The sequence below is a fragment of the Lipotes vexillifer genome, unplaced genomic scaffold, assembly GCF_000442215.2.
Source record: "Lipotes vexillifer unplaced genomic scaffold, Lipotes_vexillifer_v1.1 scaffold525, whole genome shotgun sequence".
NCBI classification, from domain to species: domain Eukaryota; kingdom Metazoa; phylum Chordata; class Mammalia; order Artiodactyla; family Lipotidae; genus Lipotes; species Lipotes vexillifer.
In genome coordinates, this window is record NW_006786891.1 from 753,533 (window position 1) to 781,200 (window position 27,668).

General features: G+C 36.4%; 1 protein-coding gene across 11 annotated transcripts in view; it reads right to left on the reverse strand.

Annotated features, from left to right (window-relative positions):
- Positions 1–27,668, reverse strand: part of OSBPL9 (oxysterol binding protein like 9) — a 172,048-nt gene that overhangs the window by 8,043 nt on the left and 136,337 nt on the right. For 4 of the 11 annotated variants that reach the window (XM_007459623.1, XM_007459627.1, XM_007459630.1 and 1 more), the window contains 7 exons: positions 18,098–18,188; positions 16,700–16,807; positions 13,505–13,664; positions 7,457–7,569; positions 7,210–7,328; positions 3,167–3,252; positions 625–793 (listed from right to left, as the gene is read on the reverse strand). In XM_007459623.1, coding sequence (XP_007459685.1) covers positions 625–793; positions 3,167–3,252; positions 7,210–7,328; positions 7,457–7,569; positions 13,505–13,664; positions 16,700–16,807; positions 18,098–18,188 — 846 coding nt within the window. Of the gene's footprint in view, positions 1–621; positions 794–3,166; positions 3,253–7,209; positions 7,329–7,456; positions 7,570–13,504; positions 13,665–16,699; positions 16,808–18,097; positions 18,189–21,920; positions 21,960–27,668 lie in introns of all 11 variants that reach the window. The other 7 variants (XM_007459628.1, XM_007459625.1, XM_007459621.1 and 4 more) reach the window with 3 other exon arrangements.

A 27,668-nucleotide genomic window follows, 5' to 3' on the forward strand; every position in this document is an offset into this window, starting at 1 on the left:
AATTCTAACTCCTACTTGACAGTTCCACTTACATGTCTTTATATTTTATACTTGATATTTCATTTTGGAGTTCTGGATTTTTCCCTCCCCAAATCCAATCTTTTCCTCTTTTGTAAATGGCACCAACCAACTGCTGAAGCCCACAAGCAAGGATTCATCTCTGACTGTCCCTTTTCCCTCACCTTGCCCAATCCATCTAACAGCTCTGCCTCCAAAATATAGCTTGAATCAACCATGTCTCTCCTGGAATAATGCCAAAGCCTCCTCAGTGGTCTCCTTGCTTCTATTTGCCCCTTTCCAATTCATTTTTCACAAAATATAATGACCTTTTCAAAGCAAAAATGAGTTCCTGATAAGGCATAAAATTATCATTATGGTCCAGGAGGACTTTGCATGATCTGATTTCTAAATTTCCATCCTCATCTCACGCCACTCTTTCTCCTTGCTCACTGTGTTCAAAATATGCTGATCCAACACTGTTCTTCTATGGGTGGTAAACATCAGTGCCTTTACCATTATTATCTGCCTCCAAATAAAATGAAATCTTGAATCAGTACACTAAAAGCTAAGTACTAAGTATCTAAATACTAAGGTAATTTAAAATGTCAGTGGAGAACTCACCACATTCTCTTCAGTATCATTTGGTAATGTCCAGTGACACTGAAAGATCTCACCCAGAACGGGGTTGTACGGCTTTTTGGCAACCGATCCTTTCCTTCCTGCGTGAAAGGCTGAGAGGTACCATTTTACAACCTGAACCATTCGGTCTCTGGCATCCTTCTGGTCACTAATACTGCAAGGGAGAAAGACAAAATTTAACACCCTGTTTTCTGACAGCACCCTCAGCATGGTCCACCCTAAGGCAGGCTAAGAGGACCCAGTACCAGGAGCTACCTCGGTCTCTTTTTAAAACTGAAGTATAATATACATAATTAAACACACCAGTCTTAACCGTTTGGTTTGATGAATTTGAAAAAATGCTTATATCCATTTAATTAATCACCATGCAATCAAGCTATAGAACATCTCCATTACCCCCAAGTTTCCCCATCCTCCTTTCTAAGCAATTCCCAACCCTTACCCTGAGGCAAACACTGTTTCTGGTTTCTAAGACCATTAGCTTTGCTTGTTCCAGAACTTCATACTTATAAGTGCATTGTTTAACTGCCAAATAGTTGCAGATTTTCTGGATATATTTCTGTTACTGATTTCTGATTTAATTCTTTCATGATCAGTGAATATATTCCATATGGTTCCAATTATTTTCAATTTATTAAGTCTTCCTAGTATACGGTCTATCTTGATGAATGTTCCATTTACACTTAAAAAGACTGTTATACAAATTGTTTGGTAATGTTTTAGAAAAGTCAGTTGGACCTTCTATAGCCTCACTGATTTTCAGAGGGGTGGGAGGAGGTGCGTGCTGCTCAATCAATTCCCGAGGGAGGAATTTCCAACCTTGATTGTGTACTTGTCTATTTCTCCCTTCAGTCAATTTTTGCTGCGTATAGTTTGAAGCTGTTTTACATATTTAGGATTATTATTTATTCTTGATAAATTGACTCATCATATCATATGAAATATCCCTACTTGTCTCTGCTAATATTTCTTGTCTTAAAAAATATCCTTTGATACTAATACAGTGACACCAGCTTTGTTATGCTTAGTGTTTTGCATGGTATATCTCTGTCTATCCTTTTAACTAATCAGTGTCTTCATATTTAAAGTCTCTCTCTTGCAAACAGCGTACAGATGAATCTTGCTTTTTTATCCAGTCTTATAATCACTGTTCTCTTAAATGGAGCGTGTATGCTATTCACATTTAGTGTAATGAATTTGAAAAAACATGATATAGTTGGGTTTAACTCTATCATCTTGGTATTTTTCTATTTGGCCTCTTTATTCTTTGTTCCATTATATTTCCTTTCCTCCTTTTTGGGGAGTCAGAATTTTCAGAATTCCATTTAATCTTATCAATTGGCTTTTTAGCTGTACTTCTGTGTTTTTTATGTGATTCCTCCAGGGACCTCACAGCTTAAATTCTCATACATTAAAAACTATCCTTAAACCTCAAATCTATAACTAATGAATAACTGGTACTTCCCATTTATTTATGTTACCAATAAATACTTACATTTTATTTGTTCAGTTATGTATGAATTTAAACAGTGCCATAGCTATTTTTATTTCTGCCCTTTGGGAATTGGTTAAATGGGTCTCTTAAAATCTTCATTAAGAAGGTATGTATCAATGTCAACCAATGTGCCCACCCACTGTGAAGCTTCAGTAAACCACAGTCCAAGGCCAAGGAATGCAATCAGAGAAGATGGATTAGAACACCCCATTACAAAGAAAATATTGCTGCTACCACTGAAAAGCAATGTGAACTCACTCACCTCCTCATAAATCAATCCCACCTTTAGATTAGCTCTGTCCTCTATACATGTATCTAATATCGCAAGCTTTGTTTTTGAAATTTATGAATCAGGCTATACTCTGTTTTGTTTGTTTGTTTTTGTTCTTTTTGCGGTACGTGGGCCTCTCACCGCTGCGGCCCCTCCCGCCGCGGAGCACAGGCTCCAGACGCGCAGGCACAGCGGCCATGGCCCACGGGCCCAGCCGCTCCGCGGCACGCGGGATCCCCCCGGACCGGGGCACGAACCCACGTCCCCCGCATCGGCAGGCGGACTCCCAACCACTGTGCCACCAGGGAAGCCCCAGGCTACACTCTGGACACTGGCCTGTAAACTCCTCAAAGGCAGACACTGTGACTCTTTTCCTTTCCAGCTCATAACAAAGTGCCTGGCAAACAATAGGTGCTTTAGAAAGGTTTGCTAAACTCGGATAACTGAAATTCATTGGATACAGTGTAAATAATTTAACAGTGATTACCAATTCCTGGATCAAATAAGATGCTAGCCTTGGCTCCGTAAATCCTAGCTACCTTAACAGGCACTCAAGATTTTCTCAAGTGTTTAACTTGGTTGCCTAACAATATCACCGCCAAGTAATCTAAGCAAACGGGCATCTAATACAAACGAAATATTCAATTCCACTTTTCCCCAGAAATGTCTGAAAGGCAAAGGGATCCATCTATCCTGCCAAGACAGAAAGCTAATGGGTAAAGTCTTAAAAAAATTGGCAACTACTATATTGAGTCAAATACCTCACAAACAGGTCCGGATGTGCAAAAAAGTCTGCATACATTTCTAAAAGAGATCTTCTTTCAAGAATAAATGTTGGAAGAACTACCTGAAAAACATACATATTTGACCCTTGAGGATCAAATTCCACTACAGATAAACAGATTGCTGAACTGCTTAAAAAAAAAAAGTAAATGAAAACAAAAAACTCATTCCAATCATAGTAATAACACCCATCAAGTACTGCCCAGGCATGCTTCTGATACCTACTTCTCAAACTGTTCTGATTCAGAATGCCCATTAACCTGCCCAACAGATGAAAAACAGAGATTTTGAATGTTCAAATGTCACTTCCTCTTTGCAACCTCCCTTTACCTCCCTGAATCAGTGTAACAATAACAACTACTCAGTAGCAACCCTTTGATACCTATATGACCTTCTGGAGTATCACATACACATTATCTTATTAAACTGTACAACAATCCTGTTAAGAAGAAATTATCATCCTTATTTTACAGTGGAGAAAAATGAAGCTCAAAAGGGTGAAAAATTTTCTCACCGCTCTGTTATTCAGTGGAATTCAAAATCGGGTCTGTCTGGTTATGGGGGTGGTGCAGGGCCTGCTCACTTCCCCTCTACCATCGTAGGCGCACTAGGGAACTTATCTGCTTATGGGTCTGTGTCCGCAAATGAACAATGAGCTCCTAGAATGCAAGGGCCATACTTATTTCTACTTGCATCTTCAGTTACTATCCCCAAAGTAAGAAAAATTTAAATAAGTAATTGAAGGAATAAACAAAATGAAGAAGAGAATAAAGATGGGATTCAACAAACTCCTTCGTCATGGGGCTGAACCCATGAAGAAAAATGCTGAGGGGCTGGGAATGTGGCAGAGGAGAAAGTAAAGAAGAAATTGGAAAATAAAGAAAAAGGATAAGATAGATTAGGATTAACCAATTAAAAAAGGAATGAAGGAAGCGTTTTTGAATGTGTATCAGATTAGACATTATTCATTATGGAAGTAGCACATCACAGTAAGTAAAAATTCCTTTGAATGTAGTGATTACTGTATATCTGCTATATTCAAGATCGTGTGGTAAATGCTATGGAGGCAGCAAAGGTTAAGTATGAAAGAATAATACCAGCATTTAAATTTTAGGTAGAACGTGATAAATATCATACAAGAGATGCTCAAGGTACCATGGAAATTGAGGAGAGACAAAGACCATGTTCTGTTTGGGGAACCAGAATGAGGGCAAAGTTTGGAGACAACTTATTGAGGTGGGGTGCTAAAGAAAAGCCTTAGAGAGTAGGCTATAAGAGACAGAGGGGAAAACAGAAGAACAAGACATGGAGATTGGGGGGCGGGGGCAGAAAATGAGTGTGACAGGGACTGACCAGTGGACCAGTATTGCTGCGTATATAAAGAGGAATGATAGAACACAAGCCTGAAAAGAAAAACTCTGGTTCTAACATTTAGAGTGTTTATTATCAGGCTCCAGAGTTTAAATGTTCCACAGAACATGTATGTTCATAATATACATATGCTTAGATTGGCAAGTAAGTTTGGTACAATTTCCTACCACTCTTGGTGAACACAGAGATTCTAAATCACTAAGACTGCTGAAGAACAAGACAGGACTAAGTGTCTTAATGTATAAACAGCTCTTTCAAATCAACAAGAAAAAGATTTTTACTATTGCCAGTAGAATAATGAACAAAAGAACTGAACAGGCAATTTGAAAAAGAAATGGCCAAAAACCATAAATTTGATGTGTAATCAAAAAAAAATTTTTTCCCCCTCCCTACTTAAAAGTTTTCTTAAGAACTCTCATTCAACACATCTTCTTCAGTGTTTTTAGCACTATACTGATGCATGCCATTATGTCAAGCTGCTGGAACACTGATAAAAGTGAGCTGGGTTAGGTTGTCTTAAACCTGGGTTCAAGTACTTATATTGTCACTTCTTAGGTGTGAGGAAGCCCTGGAAAATTAATTTAACCTCTGCAAGTTTCTGTAAAAGGAGGATAATTATATGCCTTGCTTAAATCTTAGGATTGTTTTGAAGACCAAATGAGGTAAGTGGGATGTGACTTTATAGTATTTCCAAACACTACAATGTATTTGGAAAATAACTCTTTATAGAAAATATCTGAAGAAAGTATTTTTATAAATAGGAAAATGAGATACAAATTTAAGGCGTTATTGTAATAATACTTTGGAATGCACAAGGGAATCAAGATTTTAGAATCTGCTGGCAATCATAGGCATTTATGCCAATAAAGATTTCTAAAATAGCTAATTTGGCAAAAATTAAACTTTTAGTGGCTCCAAACCCAAACCTGGACTATCTGGCAGAGGAATTTATGTGAGGCAAAAATTACACACTTGATTGTGGCACACACTTTTGGTTGCCTACGTACAGCTCTACTAACAGAACTTTCATTCAGTTCAGGTTCAGGCTATAGGTTGCCATGAGAGTCACAAGGCCCTCCCAGATCTCAAGGGGTAAATGTGGATTAATCTAAACCAATCATTTAACCTCCTTTACCAGTGACTGGTTTAGGCGTGCACACCTGCCTAGTTCTGGCCAATGAGATTCAATTAGCAGTTTGATGGGCCACTGTTGTTATATGTTCTCCCTATTACAACAAAATTCATGAAAAGAAATTATTTTTCTGCCTCTTGACATATTTGCATAAGGATGTGATGACTGGAAGTGCAGCAGTCATTTTGCAATGATGAGGAAGACAGGTCTGAGTGTGAATGTCAGCATGCTAAGGATGGCAGAGCAGAGAGACTGAAGGAACCTAGGTCCTTTCTCACATTGTTGACCCACTACGAATTAGTTAATCCTGGAAATACTCTACTCTGGAGTTCTCATTACATGAGATAATAAACCTAGCATTGTTCAAGATACTGTTAGGTGGGTCTTTTATTACTGAAGACCAAAACCAACCAAGGTAGAAGGTGCAGAAAAGAAATATATTATAAATGTCAACATCTAAAATTAAGCTGTATCTCTCAAATGTGAAGTTACAATTCTGCTCCAGCAATTATGCAATCAATCTAATGATCACTGAAAAAATTCTAAGGGCAAGCTCCTGCAAATATTCTCTTACCTAGAACTTTCCCAGCAAGTATGTTTGTTGCAAAAATTTTCCATTTTCATTTAGATTTGGGGTAAAAATTTTTATTATAGACACTTACTAGAAAGTATTATGGATTAGTTCACAGATTTTGAAATCTAGGACCAGATTAGAATCTCAGTTCTGCCGCTTAAATAAGACTTAGCCAAGTTACTTAACCTCTATGAGCTTTAGTTTCCTCATCTATAAAATGGTGTTAACAATAACACCTAACTTTGCAGTGCTGTGGTGAGAATTAGGTAAAAGGATGAGGCTTTTAGCACAGTGGCGGGGATATACGCAGGCACCTATACACCAGTCTCCTACATCAATCAGGTATTCTGTTTAGAGTGCCAGTTTAAATTCAAATTCAAATCCAGAACCACAATAATTATATGGCTCAACATGTGTCATACAGTATTCCACTCACTACCTGTTCCATTCCTTACAACAATCCTGTAAAGTAGGTCACTGTATGTCCATTTTGTATATGAGAAACCCAAAGATCATAGAGAAAGGGACTTGCTCAAGGTCACACAGTTTGGTAACAGCTGAAGTAGGATGTAAGCACAGGTCCTCTAACCCCAAGATCAGAACTCGGCTCATTTTGATTCCATGCACACTACACTGCTTTAGGTTTTGTTCAGACTACTAACCAAGCCCAATAATATTCCATGCCTGCCCCCAATAAAATCCAAATCATAATCTATATAATCCATATGTACTATCTCTATGAAATTATCCTAGCTTTACTTATTTCATCCATTTATAAAAATTTTCAGTTAACTCAGGTACATATATATTAATTCATAACAAGACAAAAGTATAAACAGAAGTTATGTCATTATACTACATTTGCAGACACACTCACCATAGGATCACTGAGAATCTACATATACACATTAAGACTAACAGCAAATACCAAATTTGATTCTTACCTTAGTAAGATCCATTCCAAGCCTAACCTGTGACAACAGATGCATGATAACACTCTTGTGCTCTTCCACCGACCCTGCCTCCCCTTCATCATCTCTATCATCATGTGAATCGAAAAGGTCTAAAATAAAACAGATCTTCTTAGACTGGTGTTAAACTGGGCCAATCTGTGATGTTACCAAGTATTATACATTTTTTTCAAACAAATATTTTTAAGAAAAAAAAGGTAAACTCTCCAAGGCTGCTTACCAGCATCACTTGTTCCATTGGACATGGAAGAATTAAGTGATTCCGTGGTATCTGGGCGCTTTAGACTATTTCCTGAGCTGCTGTGTGTCAAGACCGAGGCAGATCCAGAGGAACTAAAAAAAATTAATCACCTCCTTAAGCTTCTTAAAAAAGCAATTTAAAATCATAGTAAGATACCAATCTATTTAAAACCAATATATGGAGATAGCTGACAGAAACTAACTAGACCCTTAAAGTTAGCTGGTTATATACATACATGCTTTCCAACTCTCTCCCCATCAGGCTCATGTTTTCTGCATGGTATATGCTCAACCAAGCCATGTTGAAAGGCCATGAAAAATTGGTAAGATTTTACCTCTGCATGTAAGTTTAAAACTAGAGTTCATTTTCCAATTTTGTTGCTTTGCATAAATGTAGGTATGTCATAATTCTTGGCAACCATTTCCAGAACCTCAAAACTGGTAAGTCTATTAATTAGCCTCAGAAAGATGTCTATATTTTTGAGATCCTTTGATAAAAGCCCACACTGGTAATAACACCCTTCCCAGTCATTAGAAAATGATATTTGAAATTAAAAAATAAAAAAGCATATTACGTTTTACAAGTAAATTTATGGTAAGTGGTACTATGAGCTGATTAACAGGGTCTAAAGAAAGATTTCTCTATTTTATTATTATAGCTATGATCATAACTTACCTAGGACTAGTATTTGTACATTAACAAAAGAAGGATCAAAGTTTACTTATTAAGGGTAAAAACAGAAACCAAATTTCTCATACCACAGATATTATTTATAAAATGGTACACACATAAAAGTCTTTTATTGCAAATTTATAGGTGCAAAACACATTATATACTCTAATTTAAACACAGTTTGCCCTGATTATTTACCTTCTTTTGATTTCTTATTTAATAATAAGCTTGATTTTTTTAAGAGTAGTTTTAGGTTCAGAGCAAAACTGAGCAGAAAGTACAGAATTCCCATATGCACAACCTCCCCACTATCAACATCCTGCACAACAGTAGTACATGTGTAACAGTTGATGAACCTACATGACATGCCATTATCACTCAAAGTCGATAATTTACAGTAGGGTTCACTCTTGGTCTTGTACATTCAATGGATTTTGACAAATGTAATATAAGTATCCCCCACTGTAGTATTGCAGAGAATAGTTTCATTATCCTAAAAATCCTCTGTGCTCTGCCTATGCTAGAACGTTAGAATATTAGAACATATGTATTCTAATTTAAACATAGTTTGTCCTGGTTACTTGCCTTCTTTTGATCTATTTTTCAAAAATCCTTAGGTAACTAAATATTGCTACTTTGATAATTTAGTAGTGTACATCACATGGTACTATAACTAATGTCTACCTCACCAGTTTTGAAAGCCAATGGAAAATATGAGTAAAAGAGCTAGATAAGAGAAATCCAATTATCATTAAATAAAAGAGCTGCATAAAAATTATCTTCAAAAAGTTTTGTGGCTCTTTGATACATCATCAAAATAGAATCAATCTTTTAAATCAATTGATCTAAAAACCTCAGATTCTTTAAAACATGTATCTTATTTTAGATTCCAAACGTCAGAGATGAATTTATGCTGTGCTTTTCCTCCTTACTCAGGTTAGAAACCATGTCTGTGCCAAGTGAAACGCTCAATAAAGCTCAAAATGGAAAAAAATGGGATAAATTCTCATTTAGCCATTTCATAATTTACCTCGTTCAGGACAAAGGATTTAAAGACTATAGTTACAAAACAAGAGCAACACGGACAAAAATGACATGCATACAGGAAAGGTTTATCTGCAATAGGCTAACTTGCACAGAATTAAATCATAAGATCATAAATAAACTAAACCGAAAAAGGTACAGCTCTGAACTTAATTATAACAACAGAATCTAAAATCTTATTGAGTACCTTGTATGTGCCGAACACTGTATATGTTCATCTCCATAACAATCTAACCCTAAAAGGGAGACATGATTATTCTCATCATACACAGAGTCTCAGAGGTTCAATGACTGGACAGAGGTCACACAACTGGTAAGTAGTGGAGCCATTTCAAGTATGTCTGGCTCCAGAGCACAAGTTTTTCCCACATGCACTTTCATCTAGTTTATAAATGTGCAAAACCCAATAACGTAGCTCACACAGAAGTTATCATTACTACAGGTCTTTAGAAACTGAACGGTGAAAGGACTTAAGTTTTCAAATTCTCTTCTGTCAGATAAACTTGACTTGAGAGCTAGAAAACTAGTAGTAGCAGCTGATGACCAGCAGGTGGCACACAAGCTCAATGCCTACAGAGGCCGGGCAGAGAGCATAAATATGTGAATAGGGCCAGATTATAAAACAGTAGAGACCTGGCACTAGCATACTCAATTTGAAGGGATTTAAAGTTCCATTTAATGGGAAAATGTATATCTGAATCACTTTGCTGTACACCTGAAACTATCACAACATTGTTAATGAACTATACTCCAATTAAAATAAAAATTTTAAAACAAAAAAATCAACAAACACTGTGCTGGCCAAATAAAACATCTGTAGTCCCTAGTAGTTGGGGAATCTAGATTAGGGCATAAAAGGAAAGAATGAAATTGAAGGAGAAAAGGAAGCCTGAGTAGGTGAGCTGGACAAAGAATTTAACTCTGGATCCCTTCAAATAGGAGGTTCATTAACTGTGTATTTGTTAAGGGATGGGTACTCGGAGAGTATAGAGAAGGAAGCTTACAGGAGAAAAAAGAAAAGTCTATGAGCCTGCAGGTAACTTTGTAGATATGCCTATTACAGGTACAACAGGTAAGCATTTAAAATTTATCTATTTCAGAAAAATTTCAGGAGAACCCCTGAAACTGGGGCCAGAGATTGACTATCTGTGATGTAATGAGGCTAACCACATTATTATCAAGCTTTTACTGAATATAGTTACAGGCTTCTAGAAGACAGATGATCCATTTTGATATTCAACTGTACTTTGTTTCGATTAATAGCTAATGATCGAGACTGTCCTTAATTCTGTTTAAAGAAAACAATGATTTAACACTTCAAAAATAAATAATAACCTTTACTTTGGAATTTTCTTCCAAATGCTTATTTTCTTTTAACCTCACTATCATAAAAAATATTTTAAAAATTAAAGTGAAATTTCTATTGGCAAACTGCTAATAAGGGTCTTGTAATAGTTTATTTCCCTACATAGAAAAATTAAGAAAACAACATGCTAAACCAAACTCTTTCTGCTAAACTAGCCTTCTTGAATTGTGGGCTCAAATCTCTCTTCCTTAAGTAAAGTCTCATGTCCTAACAGTATGTATTTACCTAATCACATATATTTTACTTTTCCAACATTCAAAATCTGAATTTGATCTACTATGTAACAAAACTTCTGGAATTAATATCATTTTCCTTATAAATTTTGAGATTCTGAATAGTTACAGTGCAATTATATATGATACTGTATTTCTCAGTTCATGTGCACACTTAAGAGAACTGGAGTGCTGGGTCATATGGTAGTTCTATTTTTAGTTTTTTAAGGAACCTCCATACTGTTCTCCCAGCAATCCCACTACTGGGCATATACCCTGAGAAAACCATAATTCAAAAAGACACATGCACCCCAATGTTCATTGCAGCACTATTTACAATAGCCAGGACATGGAAGCAACCTAGATGTCCATCAACAGATGAATGGATAAAGAAGATGTGGTACATATATACAATGGAATATTACTCAGCCATAAAAAGGAATGAAACTGGGTCATTTGCAGAGACGTGGATGGACGTAGAGTCTGCCATACAGAGAAAAGTAAGTCAGAAATTGAAAAACAAATATCATATATTAATGCATATATGTGGAATCTAGAAAAATGGTATACATGAACCTATTTGCAGGGCAGGAATAGAGAGGCAGACATAGAGAATGGACATGTGGACATGTGGGGGAAGGGAGGGTGGGATCAACTGGGAGATTGGGACGGACATATATACACTACCATGTGTAAAACAGATAGCTAGTGGGAACCTGCTGTATAGCGCAGTGAGATCAGCTCAGTGCTCTGTGGTGACCTAGATGGGTGGGATGGGGGTGGTGGAGGGAGGGAGGTCCAAGAGGGAGGGGATATGTGTATACATGTAGCTGATTCACTTTGTTGTACAGCAGAAACTAACACAACACTGTAAAGCAAATATACCCCAATTAAAAAAAAAAATCGTTATCTCCAAAAAAAGAAAAAGACAGCGAGAGAAATGGAGTGCCACAAAATATTTCTTACTAAAAGAAACCAAGGTTCAAGGTCTAAGTTTGGCTGATAGTACTTAGCTTGCAAATTCACATATAATCATTTCCAAATGATTATATGTAATCATCATAGTAAGCACTTGACATTATTCTCATTTAAATGTTCACAATGACCTCTTGAAGTTGAAACTATTATCCTCATTTTACAAACAAGGAAACTGAGGATGTCATAGGTTAAATAACTTGACCAAGATCACACACCTTAAAAGCAAAACATTTAGAACCTATTCTTTTCTAAGATTCCAGAATCCAAAGTCTAACCACAGCAACCTATGTACCAGTAGGGCTAAAAAGTACTTTGTTTACTGGCTATCATGTAAGTGACTTTACATGTAAAGGCCTTTTCTGTACAATGGAACATACCTAGCTTTGATTTAACAGTGTAAAACAGGTCAAATATTTCCTAATGAGAGAAAACCTATCATGAATATCTGCCAAAATCTGCCTACTTAGTATCTCTGGGGTCCATGTGCTTCCCTCCATTCCTATGCTATGACCTTAGCTCAGGTTATCAACATTTCTCAAGTTTCTACCCAGTTTTGCCTGGTCTTCCTACGTGTAATGCAACCCCACTGCATTCGATTCTACACAATTCAGGCATATCTACTTTTCTAAAATGCAGACCTGACCAGCAGCTGCCATCACTTGTGAGAAAATGTTCAAAATTCATAAAAGGCTAAAAGGACTCTTTCACGACCTGGCCCTTGTCAATCTCTTCTGTATCTTCTTAACCATTCCCCACAACTTATGCTACAGCCACACTCAGCCATGCTCAGCAGCTTACAGCTCCTCAAAGAAACCAAGCTCCCGTTGCCTCCAGGCCTTTCTTATTAGGGTTCCATCTCCATTAGAACAACACTTTCCATTTCTCCTTCCTCTTCTCACCCCCATGTCCCTTCTCTCCCTACTCATCCACATCTCACCATGGATCACATCCCCTCCCTCCTCTGTGAATCCTTTCTTGACTTCTCAGGACTTCAAAATGTTCCCATTCTTTCTGCGCTTACTCTTTGGTTTTTTGGTTTTTTTTGGTACGCGGGCCTCTCACTGTTGTGGCCTCTCCCGTTGCGGAGCACAGGCTCCGGACGCGCAGGGTCAGCGGCCGTGGCTCATGGGCCTAGCTGCTCCGCGGCATGTGGGATCCTCCCGGACCAGGGAACGAACCCGTGTCCCCTGCATCTGCAGGCGGACTCTCAACCACTGCGCCACCAGGAAAGCCCTGCGCTTATTCTTACATAGCATATTTCCCACTGGATTATAAAAGTTTGTTTTTCCCCCAATAGACTGTAAGTTCCCTGAGGGCAGGGACTGGCTCTTTATTCACCTCTGTATCATTCCTCCACCTAATATAGTGCCTGGCTTATAGGCACCCAAATATCTCTACTCTATACAGAACAAGTAACGGTAACCTCTTATGTGAGTAATACTTCCTAGCTTACTTACTTTCATTTGACCCTCTCCTAACGTTGTTTCTATAGAAATAAGGCCCAGAGTTAATGAACAATACTGGCATGTTACCACAGCTGATGCAAAATTATACCATTTGAATTAAACCAGGAGTAAAATCACTATTCTCACAGAACTAGCTTTGCTCAATAAGCCAATTAAAAATAAGCTGTCTTTTTCACTTTTTCCAAATAATAATTTATAAAGGAGTCTGTCATTAACACCAGTCTCAAAATCAAATTACATTTTTAAAAATCAGGAGTCATTTCAATACATATTTGGTTCATCTACTTACTCTATTAAGTGCTTTGGGGATGAGCCACTCTGATGGAATTCATCCGCATCATAGAATTCATCTTCACTGCTAGAATAAGAGAACTCTGGGACTGTGTTTGGAGACAAGTTGACATGGCTTGGAGAAGTTAGACTGCTACTAGGTGGTGAGTGCCCACTGCCTAGGAAGTTAAAAAGTTTTTAATTAGGGGACAGTGTTGGTAATAGAAAGGAAGAAATTAGGGAGATGGGGTCAAAGCAGACCTTTCTAAAATCAAAAAAGAGTTAAGTTGGTAGAAGTCCCTAGACTATCTGTAAAGAAATCAACATTTAAACTAGACAAAGAAAAAGGCAAATCACATTATAGAATGGGACATAGCCTTTTTAAATAAATGAAAAAATACTATGTCCCCATCTGTAATTAGGAAGGGAGTTCTTTTGATTATAATCACACTGTGTGAGTTAAGGTATTAGAAGTCCCATAGTAGATACCAGTACCAACGGGAAGCCAGAGCTCTTATTTTATACTATAGATCCAGATACCTTAAAAATGCAGCAGTGAGCCAACAAGAATACAAAGTGGAAAGAATATCAAAAACCACATGAATGTTAAAATTTTGCTCAGGATATCACATTCATATTAGTCAATATGTTTTGGCAATCATGTGCAAACACAAAAGCTGGGAACACTTACCATTCAAACTCCTCACCTCTTTTCTACCTAAGTTTAAGTCAGGTTGCCCAGAGCCCAGGGGCAGAGAAAAAGAGAGGGCTACCATGGGAAGCATGTGGAAAAGGAAAGAACCAGGAGGAACATCTTCCTATTCCTAAACAGTCTAATTAAGGAAATAGAAACTAATGGAGATCCGGAGAAAGAATCTCTGTGATAATCATCTGGTTCATAGTCTAGTAATAAAAAGTAACAATAAAAGTATCAAACAGAACAGTGAAGTACTGAAAGTAATTTAACAAGTATTTATTGAGCAGATATCTAAGGGCTCTCAGGCAATTTATGCCAAATTGCTACAGATGCCTGGTGGAGATTAAAATTAATTAAGTCACTGCTGGCAATATAAAAGCCAAGGCCTCAATTCTAGAAGGAAATGAGAATAGCAGCAGTAAAAATGAATCCAGAGCCATCCATGGATTTTTAGTGTCCCATTACAGTGTCTATCTATGGTTCAATAGTTGAGAGAGCACATCCACCTGCCACATTTAGTTGCCATGTTCACAAAGGTATTTTTAAAACATAACACTGAAAGTTTGCTGCCTAAATAGGCAAAGCTTATTGTGGGAATTCCAAAGATAGTTCATCTTAGCAAATAACTTTAAATTCTTACCCCACTGCTGCCCCGCCCCATAGCAGCAATAAGATGGGAAATAAATAAATTTCTCTTATTGAAATAATGGGGGAAAAATGAGAGAGAAAGAAAGAAAGAAAGAAAAAGACCAGGAATTACAAATGATCAAGTAACAAGCAAATAGTCCAGGCAACCACACAAAACTGAAAATGTATCCAAGAAGAAAATGAGTTGGAATGGGAGTTGCAAACAAAAGAACTGAGTTTTCCTTAGGAGAGAAAACATTTCTTTTTTTCAGTTGTTCCTTTCTTTCTTTTATGTATTAGTGAGAGAGATAAAGGAAAGAAAGATGAAATTAGGTTGAAAAATCAAACAAGACACAAACCACACACTAATTAAAAAATTTTTTAAATACACCTACTCTAAAATGTTATATTTTTAAAATGCTGTCTTCTGAAATAATTTATCCTAAATTATTTATAACTAATTAATGATCCTAAAATTAATGGACATAAAGAATACTGCTAACTTTTTCAAAGTCTGTAACTGACTAGGTTTTATATATTTCCAAATGGAAAATTTTGTCTGTTTCAGAATTCTGACATAATTCCTCTTTATTAAAAAACAAAAGACAACACAGATACTGTTTTTAAAATGACACAGTGTAATGAAATACATAAAAAAGGCATGCAAACATTTCAACTGCATTATTCAAACTGCTTATCAGCATTTTCCCAAGAGCTTCAGATAAGAGAGCTGTTGTTGTTGCTTGCTTTCTTTCAAAATTAAGGAGACAGCTGCTCAGGTTGTTAAATCTTAAAAACCAAAGTAATAACATCAGCATCTTTACTAACTCAAATTTCAAACTAGCTAAAAATCACAGGGTAACTTTTCATTATTACACAGGAAAAGTCCCACCCAGGAAAGAACCTGTGGAGCAACAGCAGGGGCTTATCTCCCACGTCCTCAAGAGTGGTTTCGGTTTTGGCATCCAGATATAACAGGGACAAAAGCACCAAGTGCTCCCTTGAATTTGGTGCAACTGATAACTCAACATCAACCTAATTAGTTTTACAACAAGAAATAAATCTATACTAACATTAATAGCATCCCTGTGAATTAGAGAAAAAATAAAGACCATAAATCTAAACAAATTAAGAAAATGCAAACTAAAATCAAGTATCCTTTTTTTCCTTATAAAATTGGCAAAAATGTGACCGATAAATCTATCCTTAAAAAATTCATATGTGCCAAAAGGTGCTGTACAAGGATATTCCCTGAAATACTGCTTATAATAGGAAAATTTTGGAATCAACCTAAATAAATGTCCATCAGCAGAAAAACAGTAATAGCCACTTGAGCAGCTGTAGAAAGAATGTTGTGTACCTAAGTGTATGAACACAGAAAGCTCTCTAAATGTTCTCAGTTAAATGAAAAGGGAAAGTCACAGAACCACATGATCTAATTTAGGTCAGGAAAAAAAACAACAATAAAAATACACTATACTATAGGTATGTAGGTACATACATGTATAAATGACAAAGAGTAAAGAAGGCTTACAGCTTTTGTTCTCATACTTCTGTATTATCTGATTCCTTTACAGTAAGAAAGTATATAAATCTAACTCAAGCAAATTTTTTAAAAAAGCCAATACAGAGCTTCAAAATAAGTCTTAAGGTAAACAAATACACAAAACTCTGCAGTATTTTATTTCATTTAAATTATAATTATTACTAAACTTCTAGTTCAATCACAAAGTTAACCACTCCATGTATGGAACTGTAATGATAGAGCTAAGGTATCTCCAATACAAAATATACAACCTTTCTTCAATCTTTTTCCCATCAGTAATCAAACACAAATCTTGAATGTTAATGGGCAGTTATGAGAAGTAAAGGAATTACACAAATCTGTACCTGTACTATTTGGTGTTGGAGTCTGATGATGTCCCAAGGTAGTAGCTAATACAGGTCCAACTGGTAGAGAAGATGGACGCTGCTCTGACTTACACAACTGAGCAGGTTCTAGGAGATTTGAACATGTGAAATAAGTTAGAGAAAAAGCCAAACACAACTCTGCTTTTTCTTTAATATCTTTATTGGAGTATAATTGCTTTACAATGGTGTGTTAGTTTCTGCTTTACAACAAAGTGGATCAGCTATTCATACACACATATCCCCGTATCTCTTCCCTCTTGCGTCTCCCTCCCACCCTCCCTATCCCACCCCTCTAGGTGGTCACAAAGCACTGAGCTGATCTCCCTGTGCTATGCGGCTGCTTCCTACTAGCTAGCTATTTTACATTTAGTAGCAAACACAACTCTTTAACTGCAATATCCTGAAGATCAGTAATTTTTGAGACTATATTCTATTAAGTCAAGTTCCATGCTACTACTACTTTCTGACCCCCAGTCCCCTTTAAACTCAATGATGATATGCTACCTAGTACTACGACACTAGGCAGGATAGCAAGAGACTAGTCAAGATAGGCCAGTACCTCAGTACAACTACTCTGTAAAACCAGCAAATGCTTCAGATGATAAACCGTTTCCCCCGCAAGGATCAAACCACTTGTAAAATCTAAAATGGGGCACAGTACTTCCTCTTTAGTCTCGTGAGAGATATTAAGCTCAATCTCCTAAGGAGTAAAAATTCATAAAAAGATCTCACATACTTAATAAGTATTTTAAAAAAGGTTTTCTTTTTTCCAGTAAAATTTCTGACTTATGTCATCAGTGAAAACACTGAAATGTTGGATGCAACAAAAAGGTAAAAGGAACCAGTGGGTGTTGGCCTTAAGCCCTCCTTTGCCAGTTAAAAAAAAAAATTTATTACTCTATCTCTAAAAATACACATCTATCTAATCAGTAGGCATCACAAATTTCATTCCTCCCTTTCTCATTATCTTTAAGTCCACCATGAAGAAACCATTTGTATTATTCAGAGCTATAAAGAATATGACAAAATAGAACATTCCTGGATTACTTTCAAGTAGATCAAGGTATATTAAGTTTTCCTTGGTAGCCATGAATCCTGGGTCATAGGATTCTGTCCTAGCAGCTCTTCCAAGTAACCATGTTTGTCTTCCATCTCACTTTGAAAACCAAAAGCCCTTTAACTGTACTCAAAAAGCCCCAATGCCAAAATATTATATTTTTCCAGTTCATTTTTGGCTGTATTTTGTGTGTGAGATTCCTTTTACTTATTAAAAAACAAACAAACAAAAACCTTCAAGATTACTACAACTGCCATAAAAAATTAAGTTTTTTGTCATCAGTGTACCTGTGAAACATTTTTCCAAATATTATACTATACCTGGAGGTAAGACAGTCTGGGAAGGCATTGTGTTGATCACAGGTTCCAAGGGACTAGGTTGATATATTGCATCTACAGGATTAATAGTACTCTGAGATAAAGAAGCACAGTATAGTTATTTTTTATTAAATACCCTTCCAGCACTGACCCTCCCAAATGTATGAAAACCCCACACTTCTGACAGCAAAGTCCTGAGGGTAGCTGTACAGACATGTTGGTCAAATTGCAAAGAGGAAATAAAACAACTTTACTATATGGAAGTCTAAGAGTTTCTTATAAGATTATTTAAAGAAGCATTGTAAGGAGGGAAAATGAATGAATCTCTGACATATAGAAAGGTAAAACTAAATGAAAATACTTGGAAAGAGTTGTAGAATGGTTTCCGGAAGCCGAAACAATAACCTCTCGATTCAACTCAGTGCTTCTCAAATTTTAATTCACCACAATATCAAAGATGGAGAAATGCTCTCTCCTGCTTTGGTATTAATAAGCATTATACCTATGACTAGCTAATGTATCTGTACCACTACAATCTTATTTTTACATCCCATACTACTGCCACCTTCTATCAATGTGTATTGCACCATATAGGCACCTAGTTTTACAGTCACTAAAGGCAAAGAAATGTATCTTCTAACTGGACGTCTTTTCTTTTTGAGGATTTAGAAGGAAAAAAAATACTCAAACATGTAGTTACAATTTTAGAGAGGAAAAAAAAAAGTCTAGGTTCTTCTGACTCCAAGCCAAGACACTATTTTGCCAGCATGATGGTATTTTAAAAACAAGACTCCAAAGCTTACTGATATTTTTTTATTTGGAGGAGGGGGAGATTTTAAACCAAGGCCTTTGCCAAAGTAAAGTTTGAAACCACCACTTAGAAGACTATACTAGATAAAACCCAAGAAAGAAAATTTTAAGTTTTTTAGCTTTCCTTGATCTGGAAAACTAAACTTCAAACATGTATTAGGTAGAGCTTGTAACAGAAAATACTGAAACAGAATTAGAAAAGAAATACTTTATTGATGAGCCCCAAAAGCATTTGTAAAAATTTAAAAGCATATAACAATGGAAACTGAGATAATAGGAAAGTTTTTATAGCATTCTTATTTAATACCTAAGTTATTTTTTTCTTATATCCCCTCTCTGCATAAATATCAATATGTAAAAGTCACTAAATCAGACCTCTTAAATCGATTTGAAATAAGAATTCTGATTCTTGTCACAACAGTCTACATACCATAAATATTCTAGTCCTAGAAAATAAAGGACACAAAGAAGCTCTGAAAACAATCAATCATTAATAATCAAAAGCCCAGTAAAGTGAAGTGGGGAAGGTTCTGGAGCATTAGGAAAAGCACAGAAACAGAGACTTAGAATTTTAATTCCTAGAATCGTTGCTCTACCAGTGACTTGCCAAGTCTCATCTGCTGTGGGCCTCACTTTCCCAGTGTATAAAATGAAGAAATGTCTGGAGGCTATGGTCTTTAAGGGCTTTCTGGTTATTACATTAGGATTCTATTTTCAGATACCAGGCTGGGCCATAATACCTAAACAAGTGTCTCAACAATCCTGGAGCTGTTCTTAAAATAAATTCCTTATTTTTACATAGTGATTTTTCTCTAAAGGACTCCAAGTGCTTTACAAAGGCAAAATTCCACCTTTAATACTTTAAGCCGTAAGAATGAGAATATCCCACCTCCTTATCCCCAACCTATTATATAAGAAAAAATTACTAAAGAGACCAAGAAATAAAATAACTTTGGAGAAAGGGACCAGAATTCAATCTTTTGAATGCAATCTTCTGTTTTTCAGAAGTCTAATATTAGGTTTGTCAATCCCACAAAACACTTTTAGACTTTTTCTTTTGTTGCTGTTGTTAATAGAAAATACAACTACTGTCCGTGGTCAACCAACTTCAGGCTAAAAAATGTCAAATAACATTCTACGCCTTGCTTTAAAAAAGAATGTGCAGAGCTTGAGAAGTGCAAACAAATGACAATCCTAAACACTAATCTGTTGTAAAATTAATAAAATTCATGCAATACAATATAAAATATAATTATATATACATATATATATGTATAGCTAACATTTACTGAGTACTATGTGCATACTATCTTACAACAATCCTCTGAGATAGAAGTCACTTTTCTTTATAGATGAGGAAACAAAGACTCAAAGGTTAAGTAACTTGCCTAAGGTCACAGATAGTATAAGTGGCAGGGCTAGGTCTTAGCAGTCTGGGTCCAAGGCCTAAACCATGAACAGTGCCTTCTTTTTTTTGCGGTACACGGGCCTCTCACTGTTGTGGCCTCTCCCGTTGCGGAGCACAGGCTCCCGACGCGCAGGCTCAGCGGCCATGGCTCACGGGCCCAGCTGCTCCGCGGCATGTGGGATCTTCCCGGACTGGGGCACGAACCCGCGTCCCCTGCATCGGCAGGAGGACTCTCAACCACTGCGCCACCAGGGAAGCCCAACAGTGCCTTTTTTAAAAAATAAAAACTCTTAAGGAAAAATGCTATAGTCCCGGATCAAATGATTCAAATATGTTTGTTTTCTACAAGTTTAGGTTTTCTATCAGTATAAACTATCTAGATGTTTTTAACTACAAATGATCAAACATTTTTAGTATGCTTTATAAAACTATTGTTTAACATAATAAAAAGTAACTGATTTGCTTTGAGAGAAAAGAGATAAAAGTAACTGCCATCATTAATTTTCCTTAGGGTTTTTGGGAACCGTGAAATGCTAGACAACATAGTCTTTTTCCATGAGGCTTATAATCTTAACTGATATCTCAGAAGAGATATTATATTGTAATTATATCACATAATTGTATTAAATCATCATGGCTCAAACTATGAACTCATAGTGTGACGAAAAACAAAAATTCCAATGTGTTTAATTCAAATTTTAAAAATGTTTCTCTTACTCTGTTTTCTTAAGAAATAGATATTTAACTTATTTTTCATTTTAAACCAAATATAAACATAACATGCTCATCCTTTCAAATATAATCATAAGATGGTTTTCAAGAGTTACAAAATGAGTTTCCAGATCTCAGATAAGCTGGCATTTGTAAAGCCTCAGACAAAAAAAGAGGTTGCCTCCTTCTTCAGAAATACAGTCTGAACACAAGTCACACATCTACCATAAAACCAGGGGAGCTTAAACTGCAAACCTTCAAATTCTAACTTTTATTTCCAATAAAATTTTCTTTTCTTTTGGGTGGGTAAGTTGAATGTAAGGGAAGAGTAAAACCCAAGGGGAGGAAAGAATAGAAAATGGCTATAAGTGGAAGAATTCACGTTGAAACTTGTTCCTACAAAAAAAGCAGTATACACCACAGTAGCAATGACAACACAATACACAAAATCTAAAAATAAAGATAAGAAATTAATAGAAACCTATAACCATACAGTTAAATTAAGATGTTTCAATACTGTACCCCTCCCCTTCTGCTTTCATTAGAAAAAAAGAAGTTGGACAAGAAAGGTAGCATTGTGAGTTATGCCTTATTTAGTCATAAAAGCTGCATTTTTATACCACGATTAACCCTTTAAGTTAACACATGCAAGGTGATTCAATAAGAATCAAGACTCAGCAAAATTTTAAGATCGACATTCCCCCTCCAAATGATTGCTGAAAGATGGCCAACTTTAAGAGCTCAAGGAAAATTGCAAGAGTCAACAAACAAAGAACAGTGAGTAGGTAAAAAGAGGAATTTGTGTTGAAAAATGAGTAGAAATTCAGGCTTCTCCTGACATAACTGGTTATAATGCTCTGCAGAAGTAAAGGGGAACAAAGATTAGATTAAACTTACTATAATTCCATCTGCGTGCTTCTCCGCATTACACTGGTCCTTAAGGAGAAATGTTAAAAATATTAACTTCATTCTTTCATTTAAGTAACACCTTGTGTACTTTCTTCCCTAGTAAGAAAACTTATTTTACTGGGTAAGCAACAACGTTAGAAAACTACTACTCTGCTTCCACTAAGATACTAATTTCACTGGTCCATTCCTAGCCAAACATAATTCTAACCAAGAGCATGGCAACTGTTTTTCTATATAGGCATTCAATTAAATTCTTTGTAGAAATATCCTGTTGAACTGTGTAGTCACATTGGTATCAATGACTGAAAGCAGATATATTATTTTAGGATTAACGACCCTGAATATTTCTGGGTTTAACTTTACAGTAAATTATGCCAACTCTCCACAACCCCCAAACTCTTACCATACTGCAAAGGTATGACAATGATATACCCTTAAAAACTCAGGATAGACATAATTTCCCATATTCTGGCTGCTGGCTCCAGAAGTATATCAATACTTTTCTAAACAGATGGTCTGATTTTTGTTTCAGTAACCATAATCACCATATCCACAGAATGATGATACAGGGGCTAACGCTTACTACCTGGCAGGTATTTTACGTACAGGCATACCTCGGAGATATAGCGAGCTTGGTCCCAGTCCACCACAATAAAGCAAATATTGCAATAAAGCAAGTCACACAAATTTTTTGGTTTCCCAGTGCATATAAAAGTTATATTTACATTATACTGTAGCCTATTAAGTGTGCAGCAGTACTGTCTTAAAAAACAATGTATGTAATTTAAAAATACTTCATTGCTCAAAAATGCTAAACATCATCTGAGCCTTCAGTGAGCTGTAGTAGTAATATCAAAGATCACTGCTCACAGATCGCCATAACAAATACAGTAATAATGAAAAAGTTTGAAATATTGCGAGAGTTACCAAAATGTGACAAACCCACAAAGTGAGCAAATAATGTTGCAAAAATGGTGCCAATAGACTTGCTTGACACAAGGCTGCCACAAACCTTCAATCTGTAAAAGATAGCATCTGCAAAATGCAATAAAACAAGGTCTGCCTGTATATTATTAATTCACTTGTTCCACCGACAACTCTATAAAGCATGTACTATTATTATCCCCATTGGACAGATGAGAAAACTGAGACAGAGAGTCTAGTCTAGTCTACAGTGTCTAGTCCAATACATATAGTCTAGCTCCAGAATTCAAGGTCTTAACTAATATGCTATTGATATTTTGCCTTGCCTCTCTTCTCCAAGGATGTACTTAAGGAAGAAGGTGGTGGAAAGTTACCAAACATATCTGTTCCTGTAACTATAATCTATCTTTTAGTATTACACAGACAATATATTTAACTTAAAACTGTTTAAAGTTTTAACTCCATACTACCAAGAAGTTTTCAAGTTTTAATAGAAACCAGTATTTGGTCTTGGTTTACAGCCAAGTTATATATCATTTACACATAACTTTTTCTTTCTTTAACTACAGAGTTTACTCAGAAATCTACAGATTGAAGGGACAACCAAGAGCAATTTAAAGATTTGGGGATAATTTTTTTTTTTTAAGAATTAACACAGCAGGCCTGAAATAGCTATTCTCAGAAAAGCCTGCCTACGAAGTTGGCCGTTGGCTTGGTGTCTGGGAACCTGGATTTTAGGAGGGTTCCCACCACCTCACTATCATAAGGGCAGCTCACTGCACCTAATCTGTTTAAGCAAACAAAATGGTTTATGCTGAAGACCAGCTTTCCTTTTGGAAATCTGGACTCTTGCTTGGTAAGTGCTAGGTAAACAGTGCTTACATGACAAAAACCCCAATAAAAAACCTTAGGTGTTGAGTCTCTAATGAACTTCCCTGGTAGACATTTCACAAGTGCTGTCACAATCTGTTGCTGGAGGAATTAAGCACATCCTGTATGATCCCATTGGGAGGAGATTCTTGGAAGCTTGGGCCTTAGTTTCCTCTGGATTTTGCCCCATGTGCCTTTTTCCTTTGCTGGTTTTACTTTGGATCCATTGCTGTGATAAATCATAGCTGTGAGTACAACTACAAACTGTGCCTTCCAAGCAAATCACCAAACCTAGGGGTGGTCTTGCAAACTGCCAATACAGTGCATATCCTTTGCATATCCTTGAGAATAAAAGCATTTTGATAAGTCCATATTTCATGTTGGGATTTATACAACTGAATTAACTATATATTTACAATGTCCAAAGTTTCAGTAATTTTTAAAAGACACAGTTGAAAATAAAATCTTGAGAACTACACAGAAAGAGAAATTTTAGTTTCTTGTTCAGATGATATTTTAATTTACTTTTAGTTTTCCCCATTAATTTCTAAATTTCTAATTTCTAAAATTGACTTTTCCAAAGAATTTCTTAGAAAGAAATATATGTAAGTGGCAATAAGTGGAAAGAAATACATGTGGTAGATTAAATTTTCCAAAAATGGTCCCAACAAGAGGTAGAGTTCATGGCCCCTATCTTTGAAACTCTGTGACTGTCCCTAACCAATAAACACAGCAGAAGTGACTATGTGTGACTTCTGAGACCAGGTCATGGAAATGCCACAAATTTCTACCTTGTTTTCTTCCCACACTGTGAGAAAGGCCAAGCAGCTGATAAGAGAACTATACGGAGGAGCACCTAGGTCCCCAGCTCAACTTCCCAGGCATGTGAGTGAGCCATCTTGAAAGTGGATCCTTTGGCCGCCCCCCCCATCTCAACACATACACCCCTGCCCCTGCAATCAAGCCAGGTGGCACTGCATGAAACAGAAATAAGTCATGAGACCTAACCAAACTGCAGATTTGTGAGCAAAATAAATGACTGCTGCTATTTTAAGACACTTAGTTTAGGTTGGTTTGTTATACAGCAATACATTACTGATACAGTACATTATATTATCTAAGAAAACCACCACTTCTACTTCTGGTATAATTTAAAATAAACTTAAATATCCAGTTTTAAGATAAGTAAGTACTAGGGATGTGATGTACAACATGATATATATAATGAACACTGCTGTGTGTTATATATGAAAGTGGTTAAGAGAGTAAATCCTAAGAGTTCTCATCACAGGACAAAAATTTTTTTTTCTATTTCTCTGATTTTGAATTTATATGACATAATGGATGTTTACTAAACATACTGTGATAATCATTTCATGATGTAGTAAGTCAAATCATTATACACTTTAAGCTTACACAGTGCCGTCTATTATGTTTCAATAAAACTGGAAGAAAAAATAAACTTAAATATCTGACAATTTTTCCCATAAAATATTCTCAATTAATAATACATGCTATCTACAGGGTATTTTAAGTCGGGGTTTATTATTTTTGTTACTGCTGTGGTTTATCTTTTAAGGCAGAGTCAAATCTAGACAAACCCACACTATTAAATGCCTTACTACCAATCCATTCCCATCATGAACTGCAGGAATTTTGTTCTCTTATTTTAAAAGGCGTATTACACTCATCCCCGCTCCCTCCATCTTTCTTTTTAAAACTTTTTATTGTTTTTGTTTTGTAAGTAAACCACAAGTTGCCTTTTATCAGGGTCAGCTAAAGCTAAATCTCAAGTACTACTAAACCAGAGATCCAACTGATTTCAATTTGAATTATGTTAATTAAATAAAGAAAGGGTCTAATGCTTCTTCCCACTTAGATTATAACATGTGTTTATCTGGTTATAAGTCCCTCATTCCTTAACACAATGGCTATTCTCTCTTCTTTGAACAAACAAGCATGACTGAGATCTGGAAATATAATAGTAACAAAAACATCAGTACAACATAATTTGAGAAGACTTGACCAGAATTATAGACTTCGGTATTTTAAAACCATGCCTACCAATAAGATACATGAAATATATTCCTATCTTTCTAATAAGGCAATGTAGTCTAATGAAAGCTCTCTTAATTATGGACCTATACATGTACTTATTACATGAAATAAAAAATAAATATGCTATGGTGATGAAAGAAAATTTCGAATTCAAGTTTGATGAGATTCAACAAAGGGGACTGGGACAACTGGATAACCACATGCCGAAAAATGAACCTGGATCCATACCTCACACCACAAAGATTAACTCAAAGTGGACCATACCATACATTAAATTAAATGTAAGAGCAAAAACTACAAAACTGTTGAAAGAAAATACAGGAATAAATCTTTGTTTTTTAGGATTAGGCAACGATTTCTCAGGAAAGCCACCGAAGGCAAAAGCAATAGAAGACTGATAAACTGGATTTCATCAAAATTTAAAATATGCATGCTTCTCAGGACACTATCAAGAAAGTAAAAAGACAACCCACAGACTTGAAGAAAAATCTGCAAGTCATATATCTGATACAGCTTGTATCCAGAATATATAAAATCACTCCTACAACTCAATAATAAGATTAAAAACCCCAACGAGAAAAATGGACATGGCACTTCCCTGGCGGTCCAGTGTGGGGGTGTGGGTGCGATCCCTGGTCAGGGAGCTGAGATCCCACATGCCCTAAGGCCAGGAGGCCAAGGCGTGAAGCAGAGGCAATGTTGTAACAAATTCAATAAAGACTTAAAAATAAATAAATAAAAAATATAAGGGCAAAGAATGTGAATAGACATTTCTCCAGAAGAAATGCAAATGAAAACCACTAGAAAGGCTATAATCAGAAAGACAATCACGAATGCTGGTGAGGATGTGGGGCAAATAGAACCCTTACACAAGACGTAGAGGATGGACTTGAGGGTGCAGGCAGGGGGAAAGGGAAGCTGGATGAAGGGAGAGAGTGGCATGGATGTATATACACTACCAAACGTAAAATAGGTAGCTAGTGGGAAGCAGCCGCATGGCACAGGGAGATCAGCTCGGTGCTTTGTGACCACCTAGAGGGGTGGGATAGGGAGGGTGGGAGGGAGGGAGGGGATGTGGGGATATATGTATACGTATAGCTGATTCAGTTCATTATACAGCAGAAACTAACACAATATTGTAAAGCAATTATACTCCAATAAAGATGTTAAAAAATAAAGAACCCTTACACATTATGAGTGGAAATATTATGTGCAGCTGCTTTGAAAAGTAGTTTAGCAGTTTTTCAAAAAGTTAAACATAGAGTTACCATGTTACCCAGTAACTCCACTCCTAGGTATACACTTAAGAGAAATGAAAACATGTGTCCCCGAACAAAAACATCATATGCAAGTGTTCACAACAGCATTATTCATAATGGTCAAAAAATGAAAACAGGCCTTCCCTGGTGGCGCAGTGGTTGAGAGTCCGCCTGCCGATGCAGGGGACATGGGTTCGTGCCCCGGTCTGGGAAGATCCCACATGTCCCAGAGCGGCTGGGCCCATGAGCCATGGCCGCTGAACCTGCGCGTCTGGAGCCTGTGCTCCGTGACGGGAGAGGCCACAACAGTGAGAGGCCCACGTACCGAAAAAAAAAAAGAAAACAACCCAAATGTTCATCAACTGATGAATGGATAAACAAAATGTGGTATATCATTCAAAGGAATATTATTCAGCAATAAAAAAGAATTAAGTCCTGATACATGCTACAACATGGAATAACCTTGAAAACATTATGCTAAGTGAAAGAAGCCAGTCACAAAATACCACATATTGTATGATCTTAAATATATGAAATGTCCAGAATAGGCAAGTCTAGAGACAGAAAATAGATTAGTAGTTGCCAGGGATTGGAGGAAAGGCAGGGGCAAGGGTAAGTGAGGGAA